At 39.4% G+C, this 16,191-nt stretch overlaps 1 protein-coding gene and 1 long non-coding RNA gene across 2 annotated transcripts; one reads left to right on the forward strand and one right to left on the reverse strand.

The window, feature by feature from the left end:
* Positions 1 to 229: 229 nt before the first annotated feature.
* Positions 230 to 9,790, forward strand: eral1 (Era like 12S mitochondrial rRNA chaperone 1). The gene is made up of 11 exons (XM_005800819.3): positions 230 to 482; positions 2,199 to 2,360; positions 2,511 to 2,638; positions 2,730 to 2,807; positions 3,247 to 3,293; positions 3,365 to 3,426; positions 3,509 to 3,621; positions 4,679 to 4,984; positions 5,687 to 5,836; positions 6,878 to 6,958; positions 9,310 to 9,790. The coding sequence occupies exons 1-11, from the start codon at positions 377 to 379 to the stop codon at positions 9,436 to 9,438; spliced, it is 1,362 nt and encodes a 453-aa protein (XP_005800876.1). The 5' UTR covers positions 230 to 376; the 3' UTR covers positions 9,439 to 9,790.
* On the reverse strand, positions 5,782 to 13,989 carry LOC111610083. The gene is made up of 4 exons (XR_002753490.1): positions 11,733 to 13,989; positions 9,819 to 11,643; positions 9,283 to 9,415; positions 5,782 to 5,864 (listed from the first exon to the last, which is right to left on the reverse strand). It is a non-coding gene; the product is annotated as an uncharacterized LOC111610083 (long non-coding RNA).
* Positions 13,990 to 16,191: the final 2,202 nt, after the last annotated feature.

Genomic DNA, 16,191 nt, shown 5'->3' on the forward strand with positions numbered 1-16,191 from the left:
ATTTTGAATGAACAACACTTTTTCTAGTGTTACATACATAAGCGCAAATACTAGCTAACAGTCTACGTTTCTTTCGACACTCCTGGTAAACGTACATGCCATTAACCTGCGTTTATTAACCTAAAATATGGTTGACAGCAACGCATCTCGGTGTCAGCATTAAGGTGCTGCAGTTAACAAGGTGGTCGTTAGGGGGCGGTGTAGCCTTCACATAGACGTCATACGGACGCTCTCCAAAGCGGAAACTGCTTGTCGTTGACTGAAGCAACATGGTGTCACCCTTGAGGCAATGTGAATGTAAACAAGCGGCTCATCTCTGTCACAGTATTTAGTGTTTTACAGTCTACAGTAGGAACGTTTCGGGTTTAGGAGCGTCATGGCTCTTCGGGTGTTCGGCCGTCTGCTCAGAGATGGAGCCGTCATCTCCATGCGGCTGATCGGGTCTGCTCGGCAGGAAAGTGCGTCATGCCTCCTCGCTGCGGGTCAGTGCTAACGTTAAGGTTTCTGCTGCTCCTCTATCTGACGCTGTTATGCAGGAAGACATATCTGAGCATTATTAGAGCAAGCCACCAGCTGGAATAATTTGACATTTAGCTAAATAAAAGTACTCTGAGGTTTTTTTACGTTATATAATAATTATATAGGCTAAATATAATTATTAGGGTAATTATATTACTTCTGCTGTTATAAAAATAAAGGCACTATTCTTAAAGATATGTTTTGTGACTATCATGATTATTGCTCAACTAAACTAAGCTTTTTAATGTTAATTTGATTTTATTTTGACCCCAAATGAGCTATTCCTATGTGCAATTGTTTTTTTGTTTTTTTTAAAGAGCGGATTCATTGTGATTCAGTTCAAGTGCTTATATATTTATTGGCTTGTTTATTCTTTTCTAAATATTAAAAATATTCACAAATATTTTTTTGGTAAAATAAGATGATTTTCTTAAATAATAATAGTAGTAAAATTACTGCAAATTTTCAACAACAAAAAAAAAAATGTGTTTTTCAATTTTTGTTACACTCTGACCCCACCCTCCCAAGAAAACACAACAAAAATTAGAAAAATTCAGATAAAGTAGAACAATAAAGAGACAATAATATTAAGCTGAGATAAATGCCTTCATGTCACAGAACCAGTAAAAATGCTTTAAAGTGAAAAAATAAGCATACTAGAGGTAAAAGATATTCCAAAATGTTAAAAAGAAAAGAAGAAAAGACGTATCGGACCAAACTAGAATTTAAAGACATAAAAATACATTCAAAGGGAAAATTTTTCAAAAACTATATGTTGTTAGACAAAGTTTAGAAAGCTTTTCAACTTTAAAATCCAGACAGATCCCAACTTTTGTCGATGCAAAAATTGGGATCTGTCTGGATTTAATAAACTATCTTGGTTGTTTTTGCTCATTGGATTGCAGCTAAATAATTTTAAAAATGTGAATGTAAAATTTCTCAACTGTCCATTATAGTTTTGCAGTTCTATACATAAGAAATGAACTACCTGTGCTCTTTCTGTAACTGATGCTGAATGAGTTTGTGAGATAGTGAGGAGGACATATGTGAAGACGGTGCAGGACATTCACCAGGGCAGTGAGACAGTGGTGAGGTGTGCGGTAGGAGTGGCAGATGGCACAAAACACCCGATCAGTCTTCTTTAAATGGTCAAAGCTAAACCTAACTTTGGGCCAGACATAATAACTGAACTCTAGTGTGGGTCACTTTCACTGGGATAGATGAAAAGTAGCAACTGAAATTCCAAGTGTGCTGAAATGTGGCATTGCTTCTACTGTTTTGTTTTTATTGTAAGCAAACATTGAGTTCCTTCATCTACCTGCTACCCGTAGGATATGGGGGAGTTTTGTAACTAAGCGTGTTTAGAGGGTTGGTGTGACGGAAGAAAATGTCGTGGATAGGATGAAATGGAGGAAGGTGATTCAGAAGACTGATTTGTTTTATGCAAAAAGCAAAAAAAAAAAAAAAACTGCACAAGACATTGATAACGTCCTGTGGTTCCCAGCATCTGCTTCATTAGAATGAGAAGTTTTAGATGAATTTTCAGAGAGACATTTTTGACAAGAACCCTGTGAATAAATCCTAATAATGTTCCAAATCATTCAGCATCCAGGAAGTGCAATCAGTCATCTCGCTCTGGCGCGGGCATCAAAGTCACAGAGATGTTGATGTCTTAACAGGAAGCGCTGCCGCCTGCAGCCGAGGCGGGAGGCACGGATTCATCTTCACTCCCGCTTGTTTTATTACATCTGAAGCATTTCTCGGCGGAGTGATGAAAGGCAAAGCAGCGGAGACGGACGGCGACATTTATCACCTCCCAGCCTCAGTTCCTCCAGACGGCAGTAAGCAGGCCGTTGCCTCGGAGATTTACTGGTCTGACTGTGCAGACCTGGCGTTATTTTCAAAAAGTGCTGATGATGTCGTCCTGTCACCAATTTGACATGCCGTTTTTTTCCTCTCTAATTATCTTCCCGTGCGTCATGTCTTTAAAGGTGAACAGGTATCCTTGTTGAAGAGACATCCTGACCAGCCTCCCGACTCAAAGGTGCTGAAGGTGGCTATAATTGGAGCGCCAAACGCCGGGAAGTCCACGCTGTCCAATCAGCTCCTCGGCAGAAAGGTCTTCATCTGTCTTTGAAACCTGCTTTAGCTGTCGTTTCATCTTACTGTAGAGGAGGCGATGCTCACAAGTCTTTTATCGTTGCTCAAAGGTGTTTGCTGTATCCAAGAAAGTTCACACAACAAGGTCACGTTCTCTGGGCGTCCTAACAGAGGCCAGCACACAGATTGTAAGAGCTTCACCAGAGATTGAAGTAGGGGTGTCTCGATACAGCTTGATGATAACGATATCGGATCTTTGAGTATTAGCCGATACCAATATTGGCCCAATACGATATGAGCATGAATCACTCATACTTTTATTATTTATTTTAGAAAAGGCTCGATCAAACAGATCAATAGTCAAGGACAATAAATATGAGAACAACTGACCAATTTATTATTTACCAACCCGTCTGCGTGCGTGAAATACTGGAGCAAATGTTCTTTGGGCATGCTTATATCCCAGATGCTAGATGCAGGCCAATATAATCTGATACACAATTTTTTTTGGCTGTTGTCAGACCAATATCCGATATCAATATCGGATCGGGACACCCCTAGATTTAAGCAAATTGTGCAGCTCTAGAGAAAAGACCTGTATCAGTCGGTTTTGTGCTCATTTTGCAGATTTTGCTGGACACCCCAGGCCTCACCACACCGTTGAAGGCTAAAAGGTGCACTTCGTGTTCACTTATTTGTTGCTATTAAATGTCTCTAGTCTGTAACGGATCCTCTGCTTTCACAGACACCAGCTGGAGAAATCCTTGCTCGTGGATCCCTGGAACACCGTCAAAGAAGCTGACCTGAGTATGAGATGTTCACGTCTAGATCTGAGCTGCGCTTGTGGTTTGAATGTTTCCGTATGAATCAAACTGTTGTCGATTTCCAGTGGTTGTCATGGTGGACGTGTCAGACAGATGGATGTGCCTCACGCTGGACTTCGAGGTGTTGAAATGTCTAGCCAAGCATCCGCATACCCCAGCAATCCTGGTGCTCAACAAGGTACTCATGTCTCATACTGTCCTCACATTGTGATGCTGCCACCAACACGATGTTCTACTTTTTGTTGATACTGGGGATGGATCATGTGACTGAAAAACATATCACAATATAAGGGTTTCATAATTATTGATTCGTTTTTTGTTTTAAATATCTGAAATACTGCCAAACTGATGGCGTAACCCTTCCTGTTTTAGTCACAGTTTTCACTCTACGTTGTTGGTTTTTTAAGCAGTTATAAGGAACTGTGGTAAAACATAAAAATGGTCATGCGAAAGTCACTCAATGGGCTGTTGCTAGGTAACCAAAGAGGGAGTTGGTTAGTTAATGCCACCATCCTAGCTTAGCTGACAGTGACAGGTTGAGCATCTAAAGTCTTTCTTCTGCCTACATCCCCCAGAATGCTTTGTGGTTCTGGATCGGAGTTCAGTGAAATTATTGAATATTTTATCGGACATATTATCCATTGATATTGATCACGTCCATTGCAACATATACATTTTTATTTATTTATTGTTCAGCACTATTTGTTTAAATTTTGAAATAGTTTTTCATCTCTTGTAATTTTTCAGTTAAAAACAAACAAAGGTTATACACAACAAGGCTAAAATGACTTAACTACACAAATTTAATAGCAAATGAATATAAATATCCCACAAAAGCATTAAAGTTTGTGGCTGTGGTTCAACAAAATGTGAAAAAGTCAAAGGGAGTGTACACCTTGTGCTTCAAATTATTAAAGGAAATCTCTTATTATCCATCAAACATCTAAAAGAAGCACTTCCCACTCTCACCACTCTGTGCTTTATGAGCGATGGTAAAAGATCAATCTTTGTCAGTCTGCCATGCTGTCTATTCTAACTTCTCAAATCCAGTTTGTGGCTCTTGGCTTCAAGCCTTTTGGCTCCTGCAGCTCTGCTGCGGTTCCTCTCTCCTCCATTTTCAATCTACATCATATAGAAGAGCCAAGTTTTTCTTGAACATAACCCAAAACTAAGGGAAAAAAAAAAGCTTGTGCTTCCATGTGCACTTTAAGAAAAGCCTTTTGTGATGTTTTAAGGTGGACCTGTTGAAGGCCAAGAACAGGCTGCTGGACATCACGGCGCAGCTGACGTGTGGCGTGGTGAACGGACGGAGGCTGCGGGTCAGGCCCGTCATCAAGCCTCCCTGGGCTAAAAAGAAACCAGAGAGGAGTTCCGAGTTATCGCCCGACGAGGAAGCGGCAGCGCTGGAGGGCGGTGAAACGCCAGACTCTGTGCTGAGCAAAGAGAAACTGAAGCAGCTGAAGAGTCAGCAGGGCTGGCCTCACTTTAAGGACGTCTTCATGCTGTCTTCTGTGGACAGAGAGGATGTGGAGACTCTGAAGGTGAGCGGTCACACAAGACAGGGATGCATGGGGTGTTTAAAACTCGTTACACCGTAGTTACACTCACTGCGCTAACTATCTTGGTAATGTGGAACAAAATTTTTAAAAAGTATGCTAAGGTAATAACATAAAGTTTCCAAAGTATGAGTTATTTGGCTTCTCTTCTAGAGTTAAACTAAGTAACAAAAGTGGAAAAGCATAATTAATGCTGTAAATATTAGAAGAGTATTTATAAGTAAATTAATATGATGGTTTACATTAAACTTCTGTACTAATGTAGTTGTTGGAGTCAGCAGCAGAAAAAATACATTACCTGCAGAGCCCTGCAAAAGTATTCATATCTATCTGTCATGACACATTTTGCTGGATGATAAATTGTCATAGTAATTATCGCGATAAAAGATACTATTGTTGTTTTGAGACCATTTTTACATAAATTGATAATGGAATAATAAATCAAGTTTGCCCTCATAAAGAGCAATAAATCTACATATCCCTTAATAAACAGGGTAAGTTTTGAAACTTTGAAAACCATCCCTGCTCCGTCTTCCTCTTCATAAATATCTTTCGGTTTGTGCCGGTCCGCCACATAAAATCGAAATAAATACGTCGAAGTTTGCGGTTGTCACACGTTCAGATGTGAAAACAACCGCACACGACCGTAAGTTGTGAATGCGTTTTACATATTGTTTGTTCTTGCAGAGCTACTTCCTGGCTGAAGCCAAGCCCGGGCCCTGGAAGTACCACAGCGAGGTTCTGACTGACCAGAGTCCAGAGGACGTCTGCACCAACATCATCAGGGAAAAGCTGCTGGAGTATCTGCCACAGGAAGTGCCCTACTCCATGACCCAGGTGAGGAGAGCCGTCACAGCACTGTGGCCTGTTTAGAGCACAAGTACGCGTTTCATCTTGGCCTGAACCTAATGATTATTTTAGTAATCAATTAATCTGTCAATTATTCTAAAGATTAATCGATTAATAGAAATATTGGTGCACTCTGCAGATTTTTTTACTTAACCACTTCAGCCTTTTTCTTTCACACAATATTAGAAATACATTAAATGATGCAATTAAATGCATAACTCAGTTCTTTTTCAAAACAACCATTTTAGGCACTTTTTTTGTTGATCTTTTTGCTAAAGCTAAACAAATGCTTCTAATATGAACATGTGAAAAGCTCAGCCTTGCTGCTTTACCTACATCAGTGTAGGGCTGGTCTTTTATTTTTATTTTTTTTTATCTATTAACCAATTAATAATTGGGCAGCAAAAGATGCTTGATAGGATTTTTAACAGAATTTGAACTAAATGAAGCTAAAACCGTTCCACTTGAGGACTTCTGGGTAGAGCATATTTTACAGATAAAGAATTAATCTTAAATGCAAAATGTATATATTATTAGTTCAGTTTTGACTTAATTTCTGCTCTGAGCATGTAGTTCTTGTAGGAATTGTTTTAGTTTTAGGTTTTGTTTTAGTCTGAATACTCCAGTTAATTAATCAATTACTAAATTATTTGACAATTATTCAAATAATTGATTTGCCACAATTAATCATGATTAATAAATAAATTAATCGTTTCAGCCCCGGGTTCATAAAAAGAGGTTATTTTCTTCATGACATCGTAAATTGCACTGCCGTTTCTTCTTGTGTTTTGGAATTTTAGTTTCAAAATTTGTTGTGCAAAATTTCTGGTGTACTTTTGACAGCTCAATTCATCTTAAAGGATTTTATTATATAAAAGCAACACGTATGAAATAAGAACTATATTTACAGCCTCTGATCTCCATTCAGGGCTCTTTTCTTAAACTCCCCAGATGTTTATTTGACCTAACATTTAGTTTTGTTCGTAAATGCAGATAGTTTCTACTCTTAAAATCTGTCTCTGTTTTCAGTCTATTGAACTCTGGCAGGATGGAGAAAACGGGGAGCTGGATATTTCTGTGAAACTGTACACCCAGAAAGAAACTCACATGGTAAGTACTCCAGCGTTTCTGTCTGGTTGTAAAGCGTCTGGCAGCTTCACGTGCCTGCATGTCCGCTTGATGGTTGGACATTAACTGTGTTTACCTGCAGTTTAGCCTGTATATACACACTGCATCATTTAGCTGCGGCAGCTGTCCAGCAGCTTAACCCAGAAACGTCTCCGCGGAGACAAACGTGCACGTCCCGGTCGGTGTAAACGCCTGAGACTTTGGCTTTCCTCAAGCTCTTCATCCGGTGACATCACGAGGTCAAAATGTGCAGCTGGACGCTGTTTACAGACAAGCGTCACATAAGTATGCTGATGTTAACATTTATCTGCGTGTAATCTTTAAGAGAGGCCTCCCAGAGTCATCCTGGTTGACTGTGAATGTGACATTATGTTTAGAATGATTAATTTTATGCTCCATTTTTAGGATAGAAAAGTTAAATTGTTAGTCTGTAACGTGTATTCTGTTTATCTAGCATTCATTGAAACATGAACATTTGACTCAATTTGGATTTTTTTCAACCAAGAAATTTACCCAAAGGATCCTTTAATATCAAAGCGAAAACTGATTTCTACAAAACGGTGACAATTAAACAAAAATGGGTATCGTAAAATAAGTGACTGCGTAAATATTTACCCCCTTTGAAGCGACTGACCTAATTCAACAGAGGGCCAGCCAAATGGTGCTGTTAGTCTCACAGTGAGTGGAGTGGGGCTCAGGGACTGTGTGTCAAGTGATTGTAGCATAAAGACAGCTGGAAGGTCCTTTCAGTACTCCTGGCTATCACTTATTTTATGTTACTTTTCTTTTTTTACTTAATTGTCATTATTTTGTAGAAATCAGTTTTCACTTAGATAAAAACTGATTTCTGTTGTATAAAACAAAGCCACATTTTTTTGATCACGATTGATTTGTAAAAGAACTAAAAGGAGTAAAACACCTTTTTAAAGGCACTGTTTATACATATATTCCCCATTTACCCCTATCTTAAACTTCTTTTCTTTTTTTATCTCATAAATATTTAATCAACCTTTTTGGACTCTGCATATTAGATGAGAAAGAACATTTGTAGATGCCTCTGTGCTGCTGAGTGTTTCGAGGCCACTGCCCTCTTAGAAGAACTTGGTTTTCCAGCTTGGGTAAGGAAAGCAAATTGGAGCTCTGCAAACCGATGACTGACCAACAGCCTCTGAATAATGTTTGACATTAAGTTATATTTTCTGGCCTTTCTGGTCATTTCATAGAATGGACACAGGGAAATATAGTTTATATGCAGTGTAATTGTTTGTAATTTCCAACAGGAAAGCAGGTAGTCTTCTAAAACATATCACAAGGTTGGGTCACAGAGAGAGAGGCATCTTGACTCCATCTCTCTAGTCCAGATCATCTGGAGCTCCGGGTCGTCTCTCCTGCTTTAGATCAGTTAGTTTTAGACATGGACTGTATCCAGGTTTTAAAAAGTCATGGCTTTTCAACCATAACTTGAAAAAGCGCTGAAATGATTTATCGACTTAAGCGCGATGATTTGATTGTTGAAATCATCAAAGAATCTAGTAATCGATTCAACGTTAACTGGGATATACAGACTCAAAAACATGCCTTTTACACGCCATCAGAAGAGTAATTGGGCCAAATCTGTATTTAAAAATATATTCATTTTGCATTTACGGTTAAAAAAAAACTTCAGTCTGTAAATATGTTCTATCCAGAAACCCTCAGTTTTACCTTCACCTAATTCAAATTTTGAATTATCTTCTATTAAGCACATTTTGCTATCCAGATATTAATAAAATTTGAAGTACTTATTTTTTATGTATTTCTAATAATGCATAAAATATTCTTAAGTGGTTAAATAAAAAATCTGCAGAATATCCCAAATTTTTTAATCGATTAATCGTCAGAATAATATATTACGTCCGCTGCAGCCTTTGTTACATTTAGGCCAATATGCAATGAAGGTTAAAGATATGGAACAAAATACCAATAATAATAATATGTTATGGATCACATATGTCTGGTAATCAAGCCATACCAATTTATCAACCTGAGTAACACAATACACTAAATTGTACTGTAAATAAACCAACATAAAGGAATTTATTTGTTTATTTTACTAAAGCTTTCTGCACATTTTTATACATTCTGCTTTTTTTCCTGAATCTTATTCTATTTTAAATTCATTTCAGTTCTTTGTCTTCTAACCTGTGTTCCAGTAGTTTTTCCCTCAGATCTGTTTTTATTTTTAGTCATTTAATATTAAGCTCTTCGGTCAAAAATTTATTGGTTTTTTTTTTCGATGAATCGATCATATCGAGACAGAACGAAACCTGTTGCGTCGCTTCTCGTGTCTGCAGACCATGGTGATCGGCGCCGCCGGCCAGACGGTGGCGCGCATCGCCCGGGAGGCGGGGGAGGACCTCAGCCGGGTCTACCTGAGGGACGTCAGGCTGAAGATCTCTGCTAAGATGAAGAAGAAGAAGTGAAGAAGACCGAGAGCTCCTGGAACCTTTCTGCCTGCTCTATTGTGACTCTTTTTTTCTCTCTGCCAAAGACAGAACCGGAGCTAAAGAGGTTATGGCCTCATCATGAGTATGCCACGGAGCCGGGAGGCAGCATATGCGCCGTCTCCAGTCCAAGAACCGCCATGGACCTGGCGCCTGTCTCACAAAAGGACGTTTTACTCCTCCTTTGTTTCATTTCAGGAACCCACTGTGTCTTCGTTTAACCCGTTTGCAGGGACATGTTACTGTATTTAGAAGTGAGGGCAGGGTGTCCAAACTTTACGCAGACAACAGACGAATCGAAATGTTGCAGCAGAATAAAACCCAGCTTGAAGTGTCGGCGTATTTTTAAGCTCCGGTACCTTTTTGGTAGCAAACATGACACGGCGGCTCATCAAATGGATGTTTTGACACGACTTTGACAGCTCCTTCATGGCTGAGCGGGTTTGGCAGGCTGTGAAAAGGCCGACGTTTTTATCTTTGGCTCTCAGGGCTTTTTCTTCCCTCGGCGGGCACAAACGCTGCGCTGTAGATAAACCGAAGGCGAGAGCTGCACCGTCATGTTCACTCACATGTCCCTGATGTACCGTCCAACCCAGTTCCCTCCACTCCCTTCATCACTTTAGCCGTCTCTGCTGCCCTTTGAAGTGTAGCCATCCATCTCTGCGACCATCACTTTCCCTCTTTTTCTTCTTCTTCTTCTCCTCCGTGTTTTTAACCCTCGCTCCGTTCTTTTGGCTCCTATAAAGCCCGTCTCTGCCTCCGAGGGGCTACATTGTCTCCCTAATGGATGGGGAAAGTGGAGCACTAACCTGATGCTAAAGTGGGTCAGATAATGGGGATTAGATTCATTCCCGCTGCCTGTGGGTTAACTCAGCAGTTCAGGGCATCTTGATGAATAACCAGTTAGTAAGTGTCCTGATGTCAGGGAAGGGGGGTGATAGTTTCCTCACAGACTGAAGCCGTCAGTCCCCGAAGCGCTCCTTGTTCTCTGAACAGCTGCTACCTCCCCTCTTGATTTGACAGAGCAAAAAATCGCTGCCTTAGACCAGTGGTTCTCAAACTTTTTTCAGTGATGTACCCCCTTAAAAATATATTTTTAGTCAAGTACCCCCTGACACGGGCAAAACATTTTTGGAATAAAACAGAGGTACAGTGCTGTAAATACCCTGTAAATACTGAATATAAAATTCAGTGCATGAACACACATTTATATTTTATCGAACTTTTTACAAAATAATTTTTCCCAAGACTTATTATGAGGAGCCTACTGATTTTTTACCCCCTGCAGTACCTCCACGTACCCCCAGGGGTACGCGTACCCCCATTTGAGAACCACTGCCTTAGACAAGCTAACTCCAGCTCAGTCCAGAAAATTAATTTAGATCTAATGCAGGATGTCCACGCATTCTTAAAAAGTCTACAAGTCATATAACTGAATTTTTTAAAAAAAAAAAAAGTAAATTAACCTTAGATAAGTTAATCATAATGGTAAATTAAAATGTTGTTTCGCCACGTCTATTTAACCCCGTATATTTGTTTTTTTCTTGCTGAACTTTTCTGTCAGGCAAAAGCTTGAGTCGCACTCTTCATTGCGATTCGGTTGAACCTGCCGGTAATTAGCACTAATATGCCCAACACTTGCTATCTGGCTAGCATGTGTTGAATAGTTTTATACAATACTTATCATGGGGTGGGTGAAAATGTACTGACGTTTGGACAATATTCATACATTTCACTCATAACTGTCTTAAAAAGTATCTTAAACAGTTACAAAGTCTTAAATTTGAATTTTTGAAACCTACAGAAACACAAAACCATTAAGAGCAGATTCTACAAATAAAAGAGGCACTCATGTAAGGGAGACAACCACCATTTTTATTTGACATTATTGGTTTAAGTGTGACAATGCTCCAGCTCGTCCTTTCCTTCGTCGTCATTGAGCGAAGGCCGTAGAACCCTTACCATTACTAAAACTCAGTAATGGTAACGGTTTAACTGCCCTCCTCGGCTGTGTGTTCGGCCCCCTGACGTTTCAGTCCGAGTCTCCTCCGGCGCCGGCGGAGGTGGAATGATACCCTGGATAGTACATCATCTATACTGTAGTGTCTCTTTAAAAAACTTACAGTATAAGATGATATCCTGTCCAGGGCACAAGACAGAACAGCCAAGCAGCTCGTCTGGAATCTGCAACAAAAAATTGGGGTGAAAATGACTTAAAAATGCAAATAAATTCAGATTAACTGGCCGTAGCCTCATGTCTGAGCTGTTCTCACCTGTTTGCACCTTGTCATTAGACGTCTTCATTACAAGTGTTCACGTCTGGTCCATGTCTCCTAACTGCTCAGTCTGTTGGGCTCCAGCACTTAAAAGGTTGCCCCCCTCAGCTCATTAGCATACCGTGATGACTTCTGGGGTGGACCAGAGAGGTTGTTTTTTTTTATTTTTCTCCTTATCTTCTCTCAACCTGATTGCCACAGTCCAGTAAAGGTCCACACCCTTGTGCCTCGTCCTGAGGCTGTTACGGAGACGCCACAAATGTGTCCTGAATGCAAGAGTGGCGAGAAGAAAGGGACTGTTGAGAACCCAATGAACCCAGTTAGAAGTTTCCTACATGCCATGAAGGGAGCATGTCGAAGTTGGATTAGACCAAACTGTAATATTTCAGTCTACAGGTGCATTTCCAAATGTAATATTGTCTAAAGGTTCAACAGCTTTTGTCACACAAAATCATACCACGCATAATTACAGCACATATGATGAAATGTTTCAATACCTTTCATTTCTTATCATTTTGATGATTATGACTTAAAGATCATGAAAAACCCAAATTGTCTCAGAAAATTTGAACCGCAGTCCAAGAAAGTTTAAAGATTTGGCCAACAAAATAGAAAACGACTGATGACCCCCCAAAAATGTGGCAATTATCTTTTCTATTTTAATAAGGCACGTTATATTTTGGATCTTTAAAGATTCGTATAATCCATTATTAAATAAATGTTTATTATTGAGCAGACTACACTGAAATAACAAACTATAAACTAATTTTTGCTGTTTAAATTAGCCAGTTTTAGTACCAAGGGTGAAAGGTTTGGTACTAAAACTTTTAGTACCAACCTGCTATAGAAGCTGGATGTTCATAGAGTTCATCAAACATATTTGTAGACAGGTGAGTGGAAGGCATGCAGAATAAATGCTACAAATGTCAATTCTTGTATCGAGTCGCTCCTGAACTGGAAACGATGTCAGAAGCTTGTAGCCTTGGGATAAGGAGAAAAGCAGCTGGATTGTTGTTCAGTGGTTAAAATTTCCTCTTTTTATATTAAAGCAAATTCTGCATTTCATTTGGAAGTCAAGGGCCCAGAGTCTGGAGGAAGAGTGAAGACTGAAGTTTAGTTTATTGCTTTATTTAGAGCCATACAAAAAGAAGAAAGAATGCATCTGATGCCTCTTCCTGGGTGTAAAAGGAACAAATAAAATGGCTACTACACTTTAGAGTATGTAGAAATCTAACTTGTTTGTCTTCTTGAATTAGAAAAAAGAAACATGGCTGCATCACTATGCTTCACCAAGAGGGCCTTTAAATTTGGCTTCTAAGGCAGGCCACACAGTTCAGACTTTTAGTTTTAAATAATAATAACAATAGTAATAATTAACTAAATGTTTCCCTTCCATTACACAGTGATGCACTAATTTGTGTAGGTCTATCATTTAAGGTTTCAGCGTAATACATTGAACTTCGTGGTCGTAATGTTGCTAAATGAATTCCTCTCAGCCACACTGTTTTCCATTTTTCTGTCTTGCTGTGGCCTTTGACCTTTCTTGGCTACACTTTAATCAGAAGAATCCCGACAGTCAGCCAAGACAACGTCCCTTCATAAAGCCACTAAGACCTTTATCTCCCCATGTGGAAATAAATCTAACGTTCAGCATCTCTTCACTCCTCCGGATCTCCTCGCTGCTGGATTTATGCGCAAAGCGTTCACTGTTTGGAATTTAATACCTCTATATGCCAGCTGATGTGGCGTTATCTGACTTATTAAAGCTGCCATGTTTCTGTCTTTCTTTTGTGTGTGTGTGTGTGTGTGTGTGTGCGTGTGTGTGTGTGTGTCCTCAGCCAGGTGGCGGGATGAGGAGGAATGCATTCTCATCCTCGTCACGTTCGCGGCGTCAAATCACGGCTGAGCTGTGATGGAGTGCGTTTCCTGCTGCGTTTTGTCTTTAATCCCTGACAGTTTGTCCACGTACGTTTAAAAATAAACCGTTTTTTCTTCTTCTTCTTCTTCTTCTTCTTCCTCCTGGAGGAATCAAGTCGTCTGACTTGAAGGTTTTCAGCTCCACTCCGCCAATAAACCGACATCAGGATTCAGGCTGGAGAAAGTTTGAGGAGCTGCTAAAACGGCTTCGGGGCAATTTAGCGGAACAGGGAGGAGGTTTTGTCCAGGTACACTGACTTTTCAAGCGGCACTGATGAATGCCCCCTCCTCTGAAACCGAGTCATTAATATGGAAATACCCTCCGTATTCTTAATGCGCTCCTCTAAGGTCAGTGTCATTTATCACACTTCCTCTCCAGTACGGTTGAGACAAAAATCCAGTAATTTACTCTGGTAATGATGTGTGTGTTCCTCAGAAAGGGCCCGGGTTAGGTGGGACCCGGTGACTCCTGGTCGGTGTGTGTGTGTGTGTGTGTGTGTGTGTGTGTGTGTGTGTGTGTGTGTGTGTGTGTGTGTGTGTGTGTGTGTGTGTGTGTGTGTGTGTGTGTTGTCCCTCCTGCTGGGGCCGATAAACACACAGGCCGGATTATCTGGGTGGTTTCCGTGGCGTCCAGGAGCTTTATCTGCAGCAGAGAAGCCGCTGCTCTTCCTGCAGGACAGATAAGTTTTTGCTTGTCTGTGATAATTAGAAGACGCTTTCGTTGAATGCTAAACAACCTTTAAACATGTTAAGTTGAAACTTTTTCCACCAAAGGGTATCAATAATTTTCATTGTTGGAAGTATCAGATCATTAATATCCTCAAACGACCGATTGATATCCAATCGATAAGTACTTCTTAAAGTGAAATAACACTGAACGTCTTTTCACATTCAAGTAATTTGGCAGTAAATACATAAAAGCTGCTTTGTTTTGATTGGTAAAATAATATATCAGTGTCAGCACACAATTGTTACCTTGAAGTTTATATTTATGTAGGTTTAGAAGCTAGTCGGCCTCATAAAAAGCTATGGCAGGCCGGATTTGGCCCCCAACCCTTGAGTTTGACACATATGTACCGACTCAACATAAAACTTAGCAAGCAATACTTTAATTAAACAAATAAAGCAGATTTGTTGTTGGAAAGGGAAGTCATTATAGATGTAAAACATTCATTTCTGAGCAGAAGCATCAGGATTTAGGTCAGTCTTTCTTTGAAAACATTAATTTCAAAAGTAGATTTGGATGCAGCATGTTCAGCTTCTAAGTATTTGGTCTTTGGAAGAGAAAATGCAGAAAATGTGGTTATTTAAAGACAAATAGTTGACGTTTATTGCCAAAAATGTTCTATTATACTGAAGATGCGATAATTTAGTCGTAATCAAACTTCTGATGCAGCCTTAGTTCACCCGTAAAAAGTAAAACCAGCCTTTTGGTGCAAACAGTTTTCCCACACTCATATTGGATCTTTTTTAATTATTATTATTATTTTAATACAGACTAATTAAGAGTTTGGAGACACATCAACAGATCTCATTGACAAGCAGAGCACCGTCTGAACAGCAGCTGTACACCAGGCTGATGTCCCACGTCAGTTTGTTTCTATACAGAGAGTTTTCACAAGATGAGGTTATTAACTTAAGGCCAGCTCATTACGGTTCTTAAAGCAGATTAGAAAATGTCCTGGAAAGTAACAGAAGATTTTTGTGTGTGTGTGTGCTGAAAAATGAGCTTCTTATCAGCTGAGATAAGACTGAACAGAACTGCGTACAACTAGAGAGGACAGGACATTTTAATCCTGCTCTGAAGGGAAACTCTGGGTGTTTTCGATATTCATGGAACAAACGCGAACCGCTTGTGTTTTAAATCCCTGAGTTGGTTTTTAAAAAAGGCTCAGTTGAGTAAAACAAACTGTTAGAAAACAGACATTTTATTTTATTTTTTTAATTATTATTTCAAAAAGAGCTCATCCAAGTCAGTGGTTCCCAAGCGCTTCCTCTTCCCAAATTAATATTGTAAAACAGTATTTATTTCAAATGTGTTACAGCATCAACAACCAACTTATTGTTTTTAATTCTTTCCAAGTGTAGCCTTTTAATCTGCTGTAAAGCTTATAACATAAGTATATTTTAACTGCCATAATTTGTGTCAGCTTGATTTCTGAAGATCTCAAAATATGTTGATTAACGACCCCCAACTTTGATCTTTTTGTCATTTAGCAGACAGAACAAATTTTCCTGCTTCTAAATTTTCAGAACTATTTCCAGCCTGCATACCTGACCAATAGGCTGAGTAAAAAAATTAAATCCCCACAGTGGCTGGTCTTTTTGCATTTTGTACTTTTATGATCTTGTCAACATCCACCAGCCTGAAATGTGAATATTTTTAATTTCTTCCACAGTTGCTTACTGTACAATGACAATAAATGTAATCTAGAGTTAATGTTTTAATCCGGAGAGTAATGATGCACACTCTGGTTGGTCCTCAACAAACTGTTAATTTTATAGTTTGATCACAGTGAAGTTGAGCAACAGTTTATCA

Source organism: Xiphophorus maculatus, chromosome 11 (genome assembly GCF_002775205.1).
Source record: "Xiphophorus maculatus strain JP 163 A chromosome 11, X_maculatus-5.0-male, whole genome shotgun sequence".
Classification (NCBI taxonomy): domain Eukaryota; kingdom Metazoa; phylum Chordata; class Actinopteri; order Cyprinodontiformes; family Poeciliidae; genus Xiphophorus; species Xiphophorus maculatus.